At 42.9% G+C, this 19,874-nt stretch overlaps 1 protein-coding gene across 3 annotated transcripts in view; it reads right to left on the reverse strand.

Moving 5' to 3' along the window:
- Nucleotides 1-10,036: 10,036 nt before the first annotated feature.
- The window catches only part of LOC109895673 (BDNF/NT-3 growth factors receptor-like), a 90,478-nt gene continuing 80,640 nt past the window's right edge, over nt 10,037-19,874 (reverse strand). For all 3 annotated transcript variants that reach the window (XM_031830358.1, XM_031830356.1, XM_031830355.1), the window contains 2 exons: nt 13,477-13,635; nt 10,037-13,095 (listed from right to left, as the gene is read on the reverse strand). In XM_031830358.1, coding sequence (XP_031686218.1) covers nt 12,910-13,095; nt 13,477-13,635 — 345 coding nt within the window. In that variant the 3' untranslated portion in view covers nt 10,037-12,909. The remainder of the gene's footprint in view (nt 13,096-13,476; nt 13,636-19,874) is intronic.

Below are 19,874 nucleotides of genomic sequence, written 5' to 3' on the forward strand. Positions count from 1 at the left end.
GGCATCTAAGGCTCGGCTCTGAACTAGGAGTAAGGTTAAATGGTAGGCATGTTCTATGCTATCCACTTTAATTATTATTTGGGGTATAGGGGAAGGTCTCTTGTTTGGTCTTTAAGCGTTCAGGGATAGTCCGGTGAAAATATATTTTACTGAAGGGAGAGCCATCCATTTTCATTTTAGAGAGGTCAAATTTTCTCCAGGTGTCCCTCATTATAAATAGCAAATTATCCTTGACCACAAATTGAGGGAAAACAAACATTCTTTCCCATTGACCCAAATTGTAAAAGAGCCAACTTCATTGTCGATCTTTTGTTACACCGAAATATCCACAAAATGACGAAAAGCTACTGTGTTGTTCAATGTACATGTAAACAAGTAAAAAAAATCCTGATATAATGCTCCCACGTAGGGAAATAGAGCCTGCAAAAAGATCCCTGAGGCTACAGGCTATTCAGTGTGGGAGAGCGGGAAAATGTTGGGAGCCGGGGCACAAGTAGGCTACATGTAGCTACAGTGTGTATGTGGAAAAATGTAATCACAGGTAAGACATTTACCTTGTTCAGTATAGTCCATTTTTAACTCCGCTCATTACTTGTAGCTTTTAGTCCGTTTGTTTGAGCTGTTGGTCTCGACTAGCTTAGTGTTCTGGTTGGTAGCTAGCTTGCACTCACTCACGTTGCTAACGTTAGTGCCATCATGAATAGAAGCATGAGGGAAGCCCTACAACATGATGTTTTTCTATGTAGTGAGAACGCTTGGGAGCAGGCATGTTGAAAAAGTCCTCTTTACATGAAAATTGCATTTGAAAAAGCGAAGGAAAAAAAATCTTCCCACAGAGACCTGGATGGCAAGACAAATCAACGTTATGTGTTCGTAAAAGAAAGGGTCTGATATCGAACTCTTTATTCAGACCATTAGGAGACATGGTGGATAAATGGTGAATCCACATGTTCTCAGTAATAGATTATCAGTATAACCCCCCTCCAGAGCCTTAACATGTTTGATACCAGTTTTCTCAGAGAACTGATGTTGTGACGAGCCTCCATGAAATGCTCAGCCACAGGGTCTCTCTGATCGGGAGTCCTGATATAGTAATTATTATTAATGAGTCCTGTCTAGGGACTTGGGGATGGTATTTGTCTCATTTTAAAGCCACATTCTGTAAGATTTGTCGTTTTTTTAAAGTATTGGAATATGATGTGTTAGTTGACAACTAAATTAGATATCAATCAAATAATTGGATGTTGATTTGATGTTGATGTCAGGTTTTTGCTTGATGGGAGAGTACTGTGGCATGGACCTTGATTTGATCTCTTCTCTTAAACTGCACTGACCAACACCACTTAAACCAGGTGTCTGTGTTTTTTTACTTTACAGTTATGATTAAGAATTGCAGTATAGGTGTGTGTGTGTGTGTGTGTGTGTGTGTGTGTGTGTGTGTGTGTGTGTGTGTGTGTGTGTGTGTGTGTGTGTGTGTGTGTGTGTGTGTGTGTGTGTGTGTGTGTGTGTGTGTGTGTGTGTGTGTGTGTGTGTGTGCATGAGCATGAGATTGCCTACACAATGTGCATTTGTATTGAAATCAGTAGTAACAGTAGATATATTTCCTTGTTGAAATCAATTGTGCCTACTTGATTTTTCCAGAACAATGAAGCCTTACTACAATATAATTAAAGATCACCATGGCAACTAGAGTCTGTATCTGTACGATAATATGAGAGGGTACATATGGAGGTGTCACAGGATAATTGATGAGTCATGTGATTTGGATTCCGTGTATTTAATCCTCCCTGTTTTTGCGTTCTAGGCGGCTGCCCACTGGAAGTGAATGCGGTGCGGCGGCATGGTGGATTCCAGGTTTTGGGCTTCGTTTGGTGAGCACATGGCTAATGGAGGTTGTTTAAGAGGAAATGGAAGTCTTGAGAAGATGGACGCAGCCTCTTGGGCTGCACCACTTCCTGTGCCCCTTTGTTTTTTTCTTTGTTTTCTTTGTTTTGGTTTGTATGATAATTTTAACTAGCATGGTTTTAGAGTAAAAAGTCAAGTCAATTATATTTATGGAAACAAAGCAATTGAATGGATATGAGAAACTGGAATGTGTTTGAAATAGAAACATGGAAACCATGTCTTCATTGTTTTTTTTATATCCCTGTCTGCCTCTGCTTCACTGCTTGCTCAACCTAGACCTAGAACCTGTCACCTTCCATCTTTTGACAGAGGCAGTGTTGACATCTGTCCATATCAATGCTGATTACCAAAGGTTCTAACAAGAACAGTACATGCTTCTCAGTCCAGGACAAGTATTTTTCTACATCACCACCACACATAGTATTAACACACACGCGCTTCAGTTGCTCAGGAATCAACTTGTGTTTTTTCTTGGATCCATGCACAATGTTCCTAGAGGAAGCAGGAAACTTGGTCGTCAGCCAAAACTTGCGTCTTCATCTTGGAACGACATAAACATTCTGAGCTAGAGTGGGTGGGTACAATGTCCATGTGTACATACAAGCATGCTTATTGGCTGTTTAAAAAAAAAACCTGCCCCTGGATTTCTTGTGGAAATCCACACCTGAAAACTGTGTTGTGAAATCTGTTATGAATGTATTGTAATGTTTTTCAAATTGTATAACTGCCTTAATTTTCCTGGACCCCAGGAAGAGAAGCTGCTTCCTTGGCAGCAGCTAATGGGGATCTATAATAAGTACAGATAGAAATACCTCAACGGGGGACTTAGTCTTTAAGAGAAGGGACCCAGACAGGATCAAGTCCAGTCCTTGTGTGCGTCTGGCCAAACTAACAGGGCAGCTGATAGCCAGTGTCACTTTAGAGGACCATGGGGGCCAGGAGGGTGCCAGCTCTGGTGCATGTAATGGGCTTAGGGGCCGCCCCTTGAGGAGCGAGAACAGAGATGCCAAGCCGTCTTGGGCGGCCCCATGGAAGTCCACGGGGGTGGCAGAGGATCCTCTAACAGCTGGTGCAGGGCCGCCCATCTGAGGGCACTGAATACAATGCCAGTGGCTGGCCAAAGCTGAAGGACGTGGCTCTCCTACTGCGGTGGAGGAATGTGGCATGCCGGCCACAACTGTTGTTGGAAGCTCACTGGCTGGGACTGAGGTTTGTGACTCTCTCACATGGAAGATGATGGCTTCCATGGTGGAGCAAGTTGGGACCACTGGGCGAGGCTCATCAGGGATTCGAAGGCAGGGGCCGGCTGGGCCCCAGAGACGAGGTCAGGTGGTTCCCCAGGTGACAAAGGCTCTAGCCGTGGAGGCCTAGCGTGGTGACGGTCAGGAGAGTAGCGGCAGTAAGGGTGCCTCCATGGCCGTGACTCAGGCCAGGAGAGCCTAGAGTACGCGCTCCCGATTTTCTTCCTGCTCATGATGTAGGTCCTCGTATTCCCTCTGCAGCTCCAAACAGGAGGCCTGGATTAGGGCTTGTAGTCTCTTAGATGAGAGTGGTGTGTAAGTTCTCTCGGCTCATCTTCTTCAGGCACAGTACCAGTCAACATTTTGGACACACCTACTCATTCGAGGGTTTTTCTTTATGTTTTACTATTATTCTACATTGTAGAATAATAACGAAGACATCAAAACTATGAAATAACACATATGGAATCATGTTGTAACCAAAAAAAGTGTTATACAAATCAAAATAGATTTTAGATTTTAGATTCTTTAAAGTAGCCACCCTTTGCCTTGATTACTTTGCACACTCTTTGCATTCTCTCAAACAGCTTCACCTGGAATGCTTTTCCAACATTCTTGAAGGAGTCCCCACATATTGCCCAGCACTTGTTGGTTGATTTTCCTTCACTCTGCGGTCCAACTCATCCCAAACCATCTCAATTGGGTTGCAGTCCGGTGATTGTGAAGGCCAGGTTATCTGATGCAGCACTCCATAACTCTCCTTCTTGGTCAAATAGCCCTTACACAGCCTGAAGGTGTGTTTGGGTCATTGTCCTGTTGAAAAATAAATGATAGTTCCACTACGAGCAAACCAGATGGGATTGTGTATCGCTGCAGAATGCTGTGTTAGCCATGCTGGTTAAATGTGTCTTGAATTCTAAATAAGTCCCAGACAGTGTCACCAGCAAAGCACCATCACACCTCCTTCTCCATGCTCCACGGTAGGAACCACACATGCGGAGATCATTCGTTCACCTACTCTGTGTCTCACAAAGACATAGTTGTTGGAACCAAAAATCTCACATTTGGACTCATCAGACCAAGACACCGGTCTAATGTCCATTGCTCGTGTTTTTGGCCCAAGCAAGTATCTTCTTCTCATCTGTATCATTTAGACCAGTGGAAATCTGTCCTTTGGCGCTTGATGGTTTTTGCGACTGCACTTGAAGAAACTTTATTGAACTTTTCCGGGTTGACTGACTTTCACGTCTGAAAGTAATGATGGGCTGTCGTTTCTCTTTACTTATTTGAGCTGTTCTTGCCATAATATGAACTTTCACCAAATTGGGCTATCTTCTGTATACCACCCCTATCTTGTCACAACACAACGGATTCGCTCAAATGCATTAAGAAGGAAATGAATTCCACTATTTAACTTTAACAAGGCCCAGCTGTTGATTGAAATGCATTCCATTTGACTACATCATGAAGCTGTTTGAGTTAATGCCAAGAATGTGCAAAGCTGTCATCAAGGCAAAGGGTGGCTACTTTGAAGAATCTCATGTATATGGCTTTGTGTGGCGGTGTGGGCTGAGGTGGGTGGTGACTCAACATCATAACTATGGCAGGACATAATCCGCCTTGTAGGATCATGAAAAAAAAGGCTAGCTGGAGCTCATCTGAGTTGGCTTTGGATGCTCTCTGAAGGTTCTGACTTGCTACAGGCTGTCCGGCAAGAACAGTATGGATGCTTCTCAGTCCAGGACTTTTACTCATCTTCATCTTCACCATCACCACACATAGTATTAACCCCCACACACTCTCCAGTTACTCAGGAATCGACTTTTGTTTATTTCTTTGGATGCCCGCGCAATGTTCCTAGAGTAAACATTCAGCTTGGTCGTCAGTCAAAACTTGCCTCTTCTTCTTGGAATCACATAAACATTCTGGGCGGGTGCAATATCCATGTGTGCATCCAAGCGCAATGACCGGCTAGAAAGAAGGACCATTTTTTTTGCGGTCACCTACTCACATTTCGCTCCCCCTCTCCACAAACATGCACTTTTTGCTTTCTGTTGAAGTGTTCTTGGCTTTCTCTGTACAATGTGGGATGAAGCGCAGTCTGCAACACACGCATGTACACATGTACACACACACACACACACACACGCACACAGCGTTGGGAATGATGTCATGTTCCAGGTGCAGCTTTAGGGGGGGATTAGGACGTAAATAGAGGTTGCATCGCGTTAATACCAACAATTAGAGCACATCATTATCGGTTTCTTCTCTGACTAGGATCTAGGTTGAAATTGTTTCATCGTGTTTATGCCTGTTATCTGTAATGACACATTTCCTACGGGATGTTTCCAACTTTTAATATTCTCATTATTTTATGCAACTGCATCTGCTTTTTCCAGGATGTCTTTGAGATATCTCAAGTATCTCTGAATTTCACTGTAAGGTTACTTGATTTTGGGATAAGAACAAACTAAGATTTGATGACAAATGAAAAAGTGAAATATTTGACTACATATGATTATGTAGTCATTATGCAAATCATTTGAATAAGATTTTGAAAAACAATTTAGGAACAATGTAGTGTTGTCATAATCATCTGAGTGGTGAATTGGTCACACTTACTCATATGAGAAAGGGAACCATAATTCTATGAATGATAGTTAAAGATTGTGGAACAATTTCATAGCACTGATGAGTTTTCACTTCAACCAACAGATGGCGTCTCTAACTTCCTCTCAATACAAAAGGTGCTTTTTGTTCTAGTGCCTTCTCCCAACACAAGTACGCACAAGCACGTGTACGCACACACACACACACACACTTTCTCTAGTCTGAAAAGCATCAAACAAATGTTTCCATGGTGATGCTGTGAACATTCATTAAGCCATCTCTCTTGAGCTCCAGTCAAACTGCCTTCATTAGCATTGGAGGCACCACATCTGCTAGGACACACATACACGAGCGCCCGCGAGCACACACGCACACGTACAGACAAGCGTACACACTACGCACATCATCTCAATGGACAGGCACAGGGGTGCTCTGTAGAAGAGAGGTTGTATGGGGACATGAGGTCCTCGACTTCCCACTTTTCCTCCTCTCCCTCCACTTTTGTCCTTCATCTTTCTTTCCACTCTACCTACACTGTAAAAAAAAATGTCCAATTTGACTGGCATGAAATTCTCCTTTCATGCCAGTTGACTGGTTTCATGCCAATTCTAATGGTTTTCAATCTGCAGTGGTCCGATTTCTCAATGCAAATTGTTTAACAAACATCCATCTGTAATAATAGGCTTTAATCTGTTACATTCACTGGTAAAACTCTACATTTGACCACTAAGATATGTTATATTACACAATTCTGTGACTGCGAATGGGGGTCCTCAAGAGCTCTTGACAGGGGTTTGATGGTCCTTGGAAATGAAAAGCTTTGGAACCGCTTCTCTAATCCAATGCTTTCTGAGTTGAAAAAAACAGTTGCGTGAACTTGAATGTTGAAGTTTGCATTTGCGACACATTTACTGTATGTTAGCAGAACTTTCCTGACCCAAAATTGAGGAAACTAGAAATTGTGTTGCAGCTGGTAGCCTTGATTTTTTAAGTTGGCTCAACTTCACAACTTTTTTTTTTATACAGTGGATAGAAGCCCCCTCCAAGGACCATCCTAGTTCTCTGGCCGTATTCAGCCAGAGTACAGCAGATACTGTACACTGCTGAATGGGAGTCAGGTGAAGTATGTCTGAATAAGTGTGTGGAGCTATTATGGTGAATAATTATTTGGGTGTGGAGGATTGGCCATAGAGATATATCAGTATGGGGACCGTGTGTGCTGACTATTTACTTGTTTGAGTGATGTCCTATATACACAGACCGCGTCTCCTCTGTGTCTCTCTGTGACATTGATTTGCGTTTATGGCCTCTCCCTCTGCCTCACTCCACTGTGCACTGATTAAAGGTCTTCTTTATGAGGGCAGAGTGCTGAGTCCAGAGTTCCAGTGCTTTGCACATCATAGAGAATTATACTGTCCCTCCCTCTTGCCCTTACACACAGCACATGGACTCGTCTACACCTACGCGCACACAGGCACGCGTACAGCACACACACCGGCACATGGAGAGAGTTGACCCTTCATACGTTTTCTCGTTTCATTTTCGTCAAAGGTTTTGTTCAATGTAAAAAATATTTTTTAAAAGACGACAGAGCTACTTATTTAAAAGAAAGTGGATTAGCTCAACTGTTTCTTAATTGCGTGAGGGATTTAGAAGCTGTCTCGAAACTTCATCCGCACATGGTCAGAACCCCATTGTGATTACTGTAATTGGGTTGGCTCATGTGTATGTGAGAGCACAGGATCTAGAGGCTGGTCACACGTTAATAACAAGCAATAGCCAAAGCCTTCATTAGCCCTTTATAAGGCCAATATACAGTGGGTATCATAAGTATTAATCCCACTTAGTTTAAAAAACAACAACATATTTTTGTATTACAAAGCGGGATGGAAATAGATTTCTTTGTGATATTTTGCCATTGCTCTACACAACTTACTCCATAATGTCAAAGTCAAAAGAACATTTGACACATTTTTTACAAATGAAATAACTCAAATATAGTTACAGCACAGGTATTCATCCCCTTTACTTAGGAAAGACTAAATTAGTTCAGGAGTAAAACGTGGCACAACAAATCACACAATATGTTACATGGACTCTGTGTGACTACCCCTTCCTCTGGACCTCATACAGACATCTGTAAGGTCCACCCGTCAAGTATTGCATTTCATTCTACACAGATCAGGGAGCTGTTCGAAAGCCTCATAAAGAAGGGCAGCGATTGGTAGATGTGTAGCAATAACAAATCAGACACTGAATATCTCTTTATTGAGCGTGGTCAAGTTAATAATTACGCTGTAGATTATGTATTAAACCACCCAGACTCTTCAACATATAGAGTTGTCGTTCTGAACTGAGCTGCAGGACAGGAAGGAAACCACTCAGGGATGACACCACGAGGCCATTTGAGAGTTTAACGGCTGTGATGGGAGAAAACTGAAGGTGGATCAACAATATTGTAGTGACTCGACAATAATGACCTAAATGGGTGAAAATAAAAATATACAGAATACAAATATTCCGAAACATGCATCCTGTATACAACAAGGCACTGAAGTAACGCCGAAAGAAGAAAGAAACACAGCAAAGGAATATACTTTTTTGTCCTCAATGCAAAGCCTTATGTTTACCAAGATGACAGTTAGTGTTCCAGTCACAGTGTGGACTTAAATCTCCATTTAAAAAAAAAAATGACAGCAATGACAGCCTTAGGAACAGTGGGTTAACTGCCTGTTCAAGGGCAGAACGACAGATTTTGTACCTTGTCAGCTCAGGGATTTGAACTTGCAACCTTTCGGTTACTAGTCCAATGCTCTAACTACTAGGCTACACTGCCGCTCCATGATCTCCAACACCTTGACAGCCTGAAGAATTTTGAAAAGAATAATGGGTAAATATTGCCCAATCCAGGTGTGCAAAGCTCTAGGGGAGGACATTCCAACCCAAGTTATACACGTGTAAATGGAACGTAATTCCCTTTTTATGCACTTTTCTCTTTATCCGTATTCTGACCTTGAACTTAAGCATGAGAATATCGTGCTGTTCACCCCGCTATTCATTTGGGGTGGAGATCGAATAAATGAAGGTGTGGTGGAGGTCTGTCTACAAATTCTGATCTTGACTTAATTCCCTAATAATTCCGCCACCTTTACGCACCAGGAAACCCTGAATAAGGTCTAGGGAAACTTCCGGTTCCAAGTGGAAAAAGTCTACCTTTAATCAAACCACCGCTTTCTTTTGTGCGTAAAGGCTCTCCAGACCTGTTTTTATGATTCAGAAATACTTCCCTAAACCTAAATAATCTACAAGATCAGAGTATTTTTAAATCTATGAATTGGTGCTGAAATGGAGACGAATATGCACATATTTAGATGACCTTTTTTTTATTGACCCCTAATATTCTGAACCCGTTCTCTTGATATATTCCAGTGAGTCTGTTGACAAAATTCAAACTTAAAGGTTCACCGTATTTAAAGGGATGGCTTAAGACACATGTACTGAAACCGCTATTGAATGAAAACTCCAGGGGAAAATCTGTTGGACAGCAAGTGGGAGGGTTGTCAGTGGCTGAATTATATGTATTCATAGCGATCAGGGTAGCCACAACTGCAGAGAGTCTTACGTGACTGAATAAGGTACATTTTAATACCAAACACCGAGAAGTGAGTAGGAAAGGTGTAAATTCCTGAGTCTGAATCGGCCCTTTAGACAGTTACACAGCTGTAATTGCTCCAAAGGTGTTTCTAACATGCGTTGATTCAGGGGGGTGAATGCTTATCCAATCAAGGTATATTAGTGCTTTATTTTTTTATCTTTAAACTTCCACTTTGACATTAGAGTATTTTGTGTAGACTGTTGAAGAAAAGAAGAAAAAAAAGACAATTAAATCCATTCTAATCCCACTTTGCAACACAATAAAAAAGTGAAGAAATCTAAGAGGGGTGAATGCTTATGATAGGTGCTGTACATACTTCTCAAATCATTTGTAAGCAAATGTTACAGTATAAAGGGTTATATAAAGCCTGTGCCACAGCTTATAAACATATGCCTGTGCATCACGCTCTAGATGTAAGGACCTGTTATATCCATCACATTTACTGTGACATTACAACTGATTTGTGAAGCATCTACGTAGGCCTTGTAAAGGCCACACATTTATAGACATAAGTTACAGCTCTTTTAAAGTGTGATCTATAGGCTACTGTACGCAAAACACTCCAACGCACACTCATCGCACTAACACTCCCTTATTCACACAGAGACACCAGATCTGCCCAGGATGACGTAAGACACAACACCTTTATTAATGATACCGTGTCACAACAGACTGGTCCGTTCATCGAGAGAAGCTGGTCACATTAGTATTACACACGTTCAGAGAAACTCCAGTCACAGCACTGAGACTAAAACTATCAGAGCCACATGGGTCGTATACACACACGCCTCTCCCTGACCCATCAGGGATGCCACAGTTGGACAGTGTAACAGTTGGGAGAGAACAAGAAAGAGAGAAAGAAAGAAAGAAATAAAGAAAGAGAAAGTGAAGATACATCGAGAGAGGAGAGGTTTGTAACTACACAGCAGGTCACTTGTTAAGGGTTGTGATTGTCAGTCATTTTTGAGGTGTCCATTTGTCTTTAGCAAAGAGAACGATAGCACTGCGATTGGTGCCGCCCATTGCCTAGAGCCCATCGGCAGGCGGAAATGTTGAACCTCCAACAGAAAGGATTCTGGGAAGGCTCCATAATTAGTCACAGTAGCTTGATCAGGATGTAGAGTAAACTCAGACTGGGTCCATTGTGATGGAAGAGAGCCACATAGAAACGTCTTCCAGTGCAGTCCTCTGATAGACAATTCACTTACTCGCCACCACTGCCATGTCCCACTGCCATAGCCAATTCATGTAGGTTATAAGCGCTTTAAGAGTGGTTTCTTAGTTCAGATGGACACAGAGTGCTCTTTCTCACACGGGCAGTTATTTCACTGCCAACTACTCTCGCACTGAAGGTTGTTGCACACAATGTTGCTTTGTATTGCACAGCGTTATTGTGTAAACAATATTGAATACCTGTGAAGCATTTTCTATTTGCTCTCGCACAGAAAGACATCCATTCTCTTTGTGGAACGGATGGTACATTATTGGATCTAATGTTTATTTCAAGAGGCAGGCAGGAAAATGCAACAAAGAGCATGTGTCAAGGGCCCAAACAGACACACACAGTCTACGTCTGCAACGACACCCTATTCCCTGTATAGTGCACTACTTTTGACCACAGCCCAATGTGGGCCCGAGTATTGCACTCTTTTGGAGGCACACGCACATAATACTGTCAGCATAATCAATTAGATCACTTTAAATTGGAGTCAGGCCCTGATTCAGACCACATAATTGACTTAGACCTCAGAAACGTTGTCTCATAAAAAATTTATAATTTTTTAATAAAATAATAATTAAGAACACAAATATCAATACCATCAAGTACTGAGGATATGACCAAACCAGTCACATGCAATCAGTTACAGAAGCATATGACAATATCATGATACTCAAACAGTCTTGTATGAAGTTATTACATCTCAGTAAGTCTGTTTATTGTGTGTCTATGATAATGCAGGCGTTTGATCTTGAAAGTCTAGGTGAGCCTACAGTTGACCTTGAATGTGTAAGAGAAGGTTTTGTGGGTGGTGTGTGTGTCTGTGTCTGTGTCTGTGTGTGTGGTTGAGGAACCCACCACAGGAATGTGAGGTGTGCAAACAGCTGTGGGTTCGAAAACCGACAAGACCGCACTATGATGGATGTTATCTCACTATTTCCCCGCAGACATTCAGGCCTCCTCCCTCTCTCTCTCTCTCTCTCCACTCCTCTCTATCTCACCGTCTTTCTCTCCTCCACTTCCTCATCTCCTTTCCCTCTCTCCCATTAAACAATACGTCTTAAATGTCTGAGGGGGAGACTGTGCTAATGGCCAACATTAGCTCCTTAATGAAATATACATTACACCATTACTGACGAGGGCTGGGGCTCCGTCGCTAAAGCACTGTGGGGCTAAAATAATAAAACATGCAGAATTCAATTTCCTGCAGAAGCCTTTTGAGTATGTGTGTGTAGTAGTAGGGGGTGGGGGATATGTGTGTGTGCCAGGACTCTACCACAGTTGACCCAACCACGCCTAAACGGAGATCCTCGCCACTGACCATGAACGGGCGATCTGACACAGATCCTGCTCATACTCTCTGTCTCAGGATTGTCCGAGAATGTTGGACACATACATCGATAAATTACATGACATCAGCACTTGACATGGGAATTAAAACATCTTCATCCCCCAAAATGTATCAAATACCCTCTTTTGTGCACATAGTCACAGACAATGACAACAGACAGACAGCTGAAGAGCACCCACTGGTGAACAGCCACAAATCTCCCTTTTAAGTTTACTTTCATCATTGCTTCAGTTATACAATAGCATGTCATGTGTTGCTGCTCATCAGCATGAGGGGCAATACTATATCTTGTTATGTCTTGTTATGTCATGACTTGTTGACATGAGGGGAAAATAACAGTCTGGTTGCTTCCATGTCTCCTTCCACGGAGCAACGCATCTCAACTCTTTGCAGGACATTGCGGGGTCCGATGTCTGGTCCTCTATGTACAGAGAAGAAACAGCCTATCTGCAGTGGAGGCACCTCTTCTCGACCTCAGGGGTTTTATTTACAGAAGGATGGCGTTTGCAGAAACCAATTGGGGAAAAAACCCACTGCCTGCTCGTATAGAGCCCTCAGCCATTTACTGTAGACTACTTAGCCACAGTTTAAAATCCTTTGTGCCGATGGGAGAAGCCTTCCCACTGCAAGCCATTCTTAAGGTATCTTGAGCAGGAAGAAGGTGGTAGGTTAAGAGATGCATGAAAGAGTAGAAGTAGGCAGAAAGTAAGAGAGAGATAGAGAGAGCGAGAGGAGATGGGAGGGCACAAGGGAACAGTTGGGGAATCTTCTGATTGCCTTAAAGAGTTTGATCGTAGCTTAAAACACACTCAAGGACAGGTGCATCAATAGACACACACGTACAGGCACACACTCATTCTCTCTTGTATTGTACAGCCATGTGCATGTACGCATAGGCACACACGCCACGACACACACGCACACCCGCTCAGCCCAGGATGTCCAGGTAGACAGGAGAGGCTTTGGCTAGGTTTAGCAGTAGGCTGTGGATCTCCTTGATGTGGTGTCTCATGTGGGGCTCTCTCTGCCAGCACCCCAGCATCAGGTCGTACACCTCTTTGGGACAGGTGCGAGGCCGCTGCAGGACACGCCCCTGTGTAATGCACTCAATCACCTGTGCGTGGGGGGGGGGGGGGGGGAGCAGATAAACAGGGTTAGTGTCAGAATGCCAGCCGATATGCCAGATTTAATTGTCTTTGCGTTTCTTACTCTCCAATCCTCTCCAGACCTACACATGTGCCTTGGAGCTATAGGCTTAGGCTAAAGCTTTGGAAAGCTTTACCAAAGTAGAGGATGTGAGGGTTTAGAATAAGATTCCAGCTAGGGAGTTAGGTTGGAGCTAGCCTGGTAGTCTATTCTGCTTTCTTGCCACCTCCTCATGGAATTGTTATAAGGAGGTGGCAAGAGAGCAGAATCAGACTGGCACCCAGGCTAGGACGGAGGTAGAGTATGGTCAAAGGGTCAGGGTTAAGGTTCGGTGAGAGGTGAGACTGACCTCGTTGTTGGAGAGCTGGTACCAGGGCTGTTTGCCGTAGGTGAAGATCTCCCAGAGGACCACGCCCAGACTCCACACGTCACTCTCTGTGGTGAACTTCCTGTACATGATGCTCTCTGGAGGCATCCAGCGGATGGGCAGCATGGTGTGACCGCCCACCTACACCAACACCAACACAAACAGTCAGCCTGGACACTGTTCTGCTGTACACACCTTTTCTTTGAATGATACAGAAATGTGAAGTTGTTTGCTGTGAAACTACTTAATTGGTCATTAATTAAATGGTCAAATGAAATGGTTAAATGGTCATTAAACATTAATGACCTGCAAATTACTTGTTTATTTCCTTGGAATTCATTGAATCAAGTGCAACTAGACTTCATTTGGTACCAAGTCACCAGTTGTGATGAATTCTTTAAAGTATAGTGAACAAAAATATAAACGCAACATGTAAAGTGTTGATCCCAAGATAAATCATTCACCTCACAGGTGTGGCATATCAAGAAGCTTATTAAACAGCATGATCATTACACAGGTGCACCTTGTGCTGGGGACAATAAAAGGCCACTCTAATGATGTCAACATTGTGAGGGTAGGGTTATCGTATGGGCAGGCATACGAACAACGACCACAATTGCATTTTATCAATGGCAATTTGAATGCACAGAGATACCGTGATGAGATCCTGAGGCCTATTGTCGTGCCATTCATCCACCGCCATCGCCTCATGTTTCAGCATGATAATGCATGGCCCCATGTCACAAGGATCTGTACACAATTCCTGGAAGCAAAAACTTGCCCCAGTTCTTTCATGGCCTCCATACTCAACAAACATGTCACCCGTTGAGCATGTTTGGGATGCTCTGAATCGACGTGTACGACAGTGTATTCCAGTTCCCGACAATATCCAGCAACTTTACACAGCTATTGAAGATGAGTGGAACAACATTCCGCAGCCCACAATCAACAGCCTGATCAACTCTATGCGAAGGAGATGTGCCGCAGGAGATGTGTAATGCTATTAAACCAGTCAGTGTGACCACCATTTGCCTCATGCTCAGGTTCCATTTCCAACAGGTTCCATTTCTCTAATATTAGGTTTGGTTGAAGATCTGATAACTGTAGCGAAAATTAGAAAGGGGGCAAATACTTTCCCACAACACCGTATGAGTGAAGTTGTCCCAATACTTTGAAATACAAAAAGTGCTTTAATTTCTAAACGGTTCACCCGATATGGATGAAAATACCCTGAAATTAAAACTGACAGTCTGCTCTTTAACCTCATAGTCATTTTCACTGTCCCAATAATTTTGGAGCTCACTATATATACTGTAGTTCTGAGCACTAAAAGGTTAAGTCTAGTTTGTTTAATGTCTTGCTGTAGCAAGGCTAATGGCACATGGTTAATGTAACAAACAGGTAATCATCTAACAATAACCCATGTCATAAAATACATACCCCGATTGCTCAGTTTGGCCGGTTGGCCAGCTCTAGGAAGAGCCTTGGTGGTTCCAAACTTCTTCCATTTAAGAAGGATGGAGGCCACTGTGTTCTTGGGGACCTTCAATGCTGCAGAAATTGTTTGGTACCCTTCCCCAGATCTCTGCCTCAATGCAATCCTGTCTCGGAGCTCAATGAACAATTCCTTTGACCTCAAGGCTTGGTTTTTGCTCTGACGTGGACTGGCAACTGTGGGACCTTATATAGACAGGTGTATGCCTTTTCAAATCAATTGAACTTACCACAGGGGGACTCCAATCAAGTTGTAGAAACCTCAAGGATGATCAATGGAAACAATAGTTAACTGAGTTGTAACTCCAGTTCTATGAATGAAGCGGAGCCCCATAGGGGAGCTCTGTTCCTCGTCGTTTACTCCGCTGCCTAGGCAGCGAGTAGCCTGAGAGAAAATGATGCACACACTTGTAGCCAATGGGAGTACAGGTGTCCCTATATAAGGGGATGCTTCCTCTCAATCAGCCTCTCAAAAATATTATCTTCAGCGAGACTGGGGGTTGGTAGGGCCTTAAGTCCTATGGGACTCTGCTCCACTCATAGAACTGGTGTTACAGCTCCAGTAAATACCGTTCTATATCGTGGAGCTCCGCCACCATAGGGGAGCTCTGCACCTAGTGGTTTTAGGCGGAGCGCAACGCTCCAAAATGTACTCCCTGCCGAACCTAACACTTCCCACCTAATGAAAAGGTCTGGCCCAGCAATAGCGGCGATACAGTCCCACAGTACCGTAACACAATGTGTCACAATATACTGCGTCCTCAGTACAATCCTCCCTACTCAGCCTGGAGACACTGTCAATGGCTAGTGGGCAGATAACAGAATATGAGCCATACTAATCTGAACCAGCAGGTAGATGCTTAAGTATTCTGTCAATATGTCACGCCCTGACCATAGAGAGCTTTTTATTCTCTGTTGGTTAGGTCGGGGTATGACTAGGGTGGGTCATCTAGGTGATTTATATTTCTATGTTGGCCTGGTATGGTTCCCAATCAGAGGCAGCTGTTTATCGTTGTCTCTGATTGGGGATCATATTTAGGTAGCCATTTCTCCATTGTGTTTTGTGGGATCTTGTCTATGGATAGTTGCCTGTTAGCACTATTGTTAGCTTCACGGTTCGGTTGAGATTTATTGTTTTGTTTTGCTGTGAGTTTCACTTAGAAATTAAAAGATGTGAAACCCAGTTCACGCTGCGCTTTGGTCCACTTATTATAACGAATGTGATAGAAGATCCCACCAACAACGGAACAAGCAGCGTGCCTGGGAGGTAATGGCAACCTGGTCTTTGGAGGAGATTAGGGAGAGAACCTCCTGGACTTGGGACGACATAATGGCAGGAGAGAAGAGCCTGCCATGGAAGCAGGCGGAAGCAGCGAAGGAGGTACAGCGACGAAGTCGGGAGGAAGGCCACAAAAACCCCAATAAATTTTTTGGGGGGGGCACATGGAGCAGTCGGTGGAGCCGAGGAGTGAACCAGAGCCAGTCTGGGAGAAGAAGGAGAATTTGGAGGAGAGAGAGATGGGAGTTGTTGAGTTGGTGGAGGATGCACCGATTTGGACTAAAGGAACGTGTTGTCAGCTTGGTGCCACCTGAGTCAGCTCCCCGTACTCGTCATAAGAAGTGTGTTAAAGTTCCGATACCATTGATCCTGGCTATACACACCAGGTCTCCAGTGCGTCTCCACAGCCCTGTGCATCCTGTGCCTGCTCCTCGCACTCTCCCTCAAGTGCGTGTCATATTGCACTTCCTAAGGCTTCCACTAGATGTCAACAATCTTTAGAACCTTGTTTCAAGCTTCTACTGTGAGGTGGGAGGGAATGAGAGCTGATTGAGTCATGGGTCTGCCAGAAGGCCATGTGCTCAGTCAGGCGCGTGCCCGTGAGAGTTAGCTCCATTCCCTTTCATTTCTAAAGACAAAGGAATTCTCCAGTTGAAACATTATTGAAGATTTATGATAAAAACATCCTAAAGATTGATTATATACATCGTTTGACATGTTTCTACAAACTGTAATACAAACTTTTTTGGCTTTGTCTGGACCTAGGGCCTGCGCATTTGGATTACTGTACTAAATGCGCTTTCAAAAAGGAGATATTTGGACATAAATGATGGATATCATAAACTAACAGTTATTGTGGAACTGGGATTCCTGTGAGTGCATTCTGATGAAGATCATCAAAGGTAAGTGAATATTTATAATGCTATTTCTGACTTTTGTTGAATCCATAACATGACGGGTATCTGTATTGCTGTACTCAGATTATTCCATGGTGTGCTTTTTCCGTAAAGCTTTTTTGAAACTGACACAGCGGTTGCATTAACCAGTTATGCATTAGGGGGCGCTATTAAACATTTTGGATGAAAAATGTTCCCGTTTTAAACCAGATATTTTGTTGCGAAAAGATGCTCGACTATGCATATAATTGACAGCTTTGGAAAGAAAACACTCTTTGGAAAGAAAATAAGTTTCCAAAACTGCAAAGATATTGTCTGTGATGTTACAGGCGAAACCCAGATAAAAATCCAACCAGGAAGTGCCGCATTTTTTAAAACCGCCTCATGCCAATGACTCCTTATATGGCTGTGAATGAGCTACGAATGAGCTTACGTTTTCCACGTATTCCCAAGGTGTCTACAGCATTGTGACGTCTTTTTAGTAATTTCCATTGAAGAATGGCTGTAAGGGACAATATATAGCATGTGGTCACATGGTGTCTCCCGCAGAAAATCTCGCGAAAAATACTGAGGTAGCCATTTTTCCAATCGCTTCTTATGACAAACCAATTGCCTCGACGGATATATTATCGAATATATATGTTAAAAACACCTTGAGGATGGATCCTAAATAACGTTTGCCGTGTTTCTGTCGATATTATGGAGCAAATTTTGAAAAACTTTTGCCGTTATAGTTATAGCATTTTCCAGTCGATTTCTCAGCCAAGCATGATGAAGAAACGGGAGCTATTTCGCCTACAAAAATAATATTTTGGGAAAAAGGAACATTTGCTATCTAACTGGGAGTCTCCTGAGTGAAAGCATCTGAAGTTCTTCAAAGGTAAATTATTTAATTTGGTTGCTTTTCTTATTTTCGTGAATATGTTGCCTGCTGCCAGCAGCGCTAGCATAGCATTATGCCATGATAAACTTACACAAATGCTTATCTAGCGTTGGCTGTAATGCATATTTTGAAAATCTGAGATGACAGTATTGTTAACAAAAGGCTAAGCTTGTGTTTGAATATATTTATTTCATTTCATTTGCAATTTTCTTGAATAGGAAAAGTTTCTAGGGGTATTTATGTCCGCTGCGTTATGCTAATGCATTTGAGGCTATGATTACGCTCCCGGATACGGGATTGCTCGTCGCAAGAGGTTAAGGAGAAGTATATCTTTAATTCCATGCATAACAGTTGTATTTTCATCAACAGAGTATTTCTGTAAATTGATGTAGCTCTCTGCACTTTCAACAGATTTTTTGGAGTTAAAACATAACAACGCGCCAATGTAAACAGAGCTTTTTGGATATAAATATGAACTTTATCGAACAAAACATACATGTATTGTGTAACATGAAGTCCTATGAGTGCCATCTGATGAAGATCATCAAAGGTTAGTTATTCATTTTATCTCTATTTCTGCTTTTTGTGACTCCTCTCTTTGGCTGGAAAAATGGCTGTGTTTTTTGTGACTAGGTACTGACCTAACATAATCGCATATTATGCTTTTCTCGTAAAGCCTTTTTAAAATTGGACACGGTGGTGGGATTAACAACACGTTTGTCTTTAAAATGGTGTATAATACATATATGTTTGAGGAATTTTAATTATGAGATTTCTGTTGTTTGAATTTGGCGCCTTGCACTTTCACTGGATGTTGGTCAGGTGGGACATTCGTGTCCCACGTACCCTAGAGAGGTTAAAGAAAGGAGGGCGCAGCACAGGCATGGGGGGGATTGGTGAGGCCACTCCTGGTGTGCTGTGACCCTAAACACACAAAACAAAAGTTGTGTGAGTCCATAGCTACCATAGAGAAGCAGCGACACTGAGCTCTTAAAAGAGAAACACCGGTGTGCTCATTGAGATGGACGACGTTGAGAATTGGAATTCGATGGCGGGTTCGTTCTGAGTCTTTCTCTTCCCTTCTCTTCTCTTCTTGGCTTCTTCAGTCCAGTCAAAGAACTATTTGAGAACAAGTTCTCATTTGCAACTGCGACCTGGCCAAGATAAAGCATAGCAGTGTGAACAGACAACACAGAGTTACACATGGAGTAAACAATTAACAAGTCAATAACACAGTAGAGAAAAAGAGAGGAGGTAAGCGAATAATTACAATTTTGCAGATTAACACTGGAGTGATAAATGATCAGATGGTCATGTACAGGTAGAGATATTGGTGTGCAAAAGAGTAGAAAAGTAAATAAATATAAACAGTATGGCGATGAGGTAGGTAATTTGGGTGGGCTATTTACCGATAGACTATGTACAGCTGCAGCGATCGGTTAGCTGCTCAGATAGCAGATGTTTGAAGTTGGTGAGGGAGATAAAAGTCTCCAACTTCAGCGATTTTTGCAATTCGTTCCAGTCACAGGCAGCAGAGAACTGGAAAGAAAGGCGGCCAAATGAGGTGTTGGCTTTAGGGGTGATCAGTGAGATACACCTGCTGGAGCGCGTGCTACGGGTGGGTGTTGCCATCGTGACCAGTGAACTGAGATAAGGCGGAGCTTTACCTAGCATGGACTTGTAGATGACCTGGAGCCAGTGGGTCTGGCGACGAATATGTAGCGAGGGCCAGCCGACTAGAGCATAGTCGGTGGGTGGTATAAGGTGCTTTAACAAAACGGATGGCACTGTGATAAACTGAAACTGAATCCAGTTTGCTGAGTAGAGT

Source organism: Oncorhynchus kisutch, linkage group LG8 (assembly GCF_002021735.2).
Source record: "Oncorhynchus kisutch isolate 150728-3 linkage group LG8, Okis_V2, whole genome shotgun sequence".
Lineage (NCBI taxonomy): Eukaryota > Metazoa > Chordata > Actinopteri > Salmoniformes > Salmonidae > Oncorhynchus > Oncorhynchus kisutch.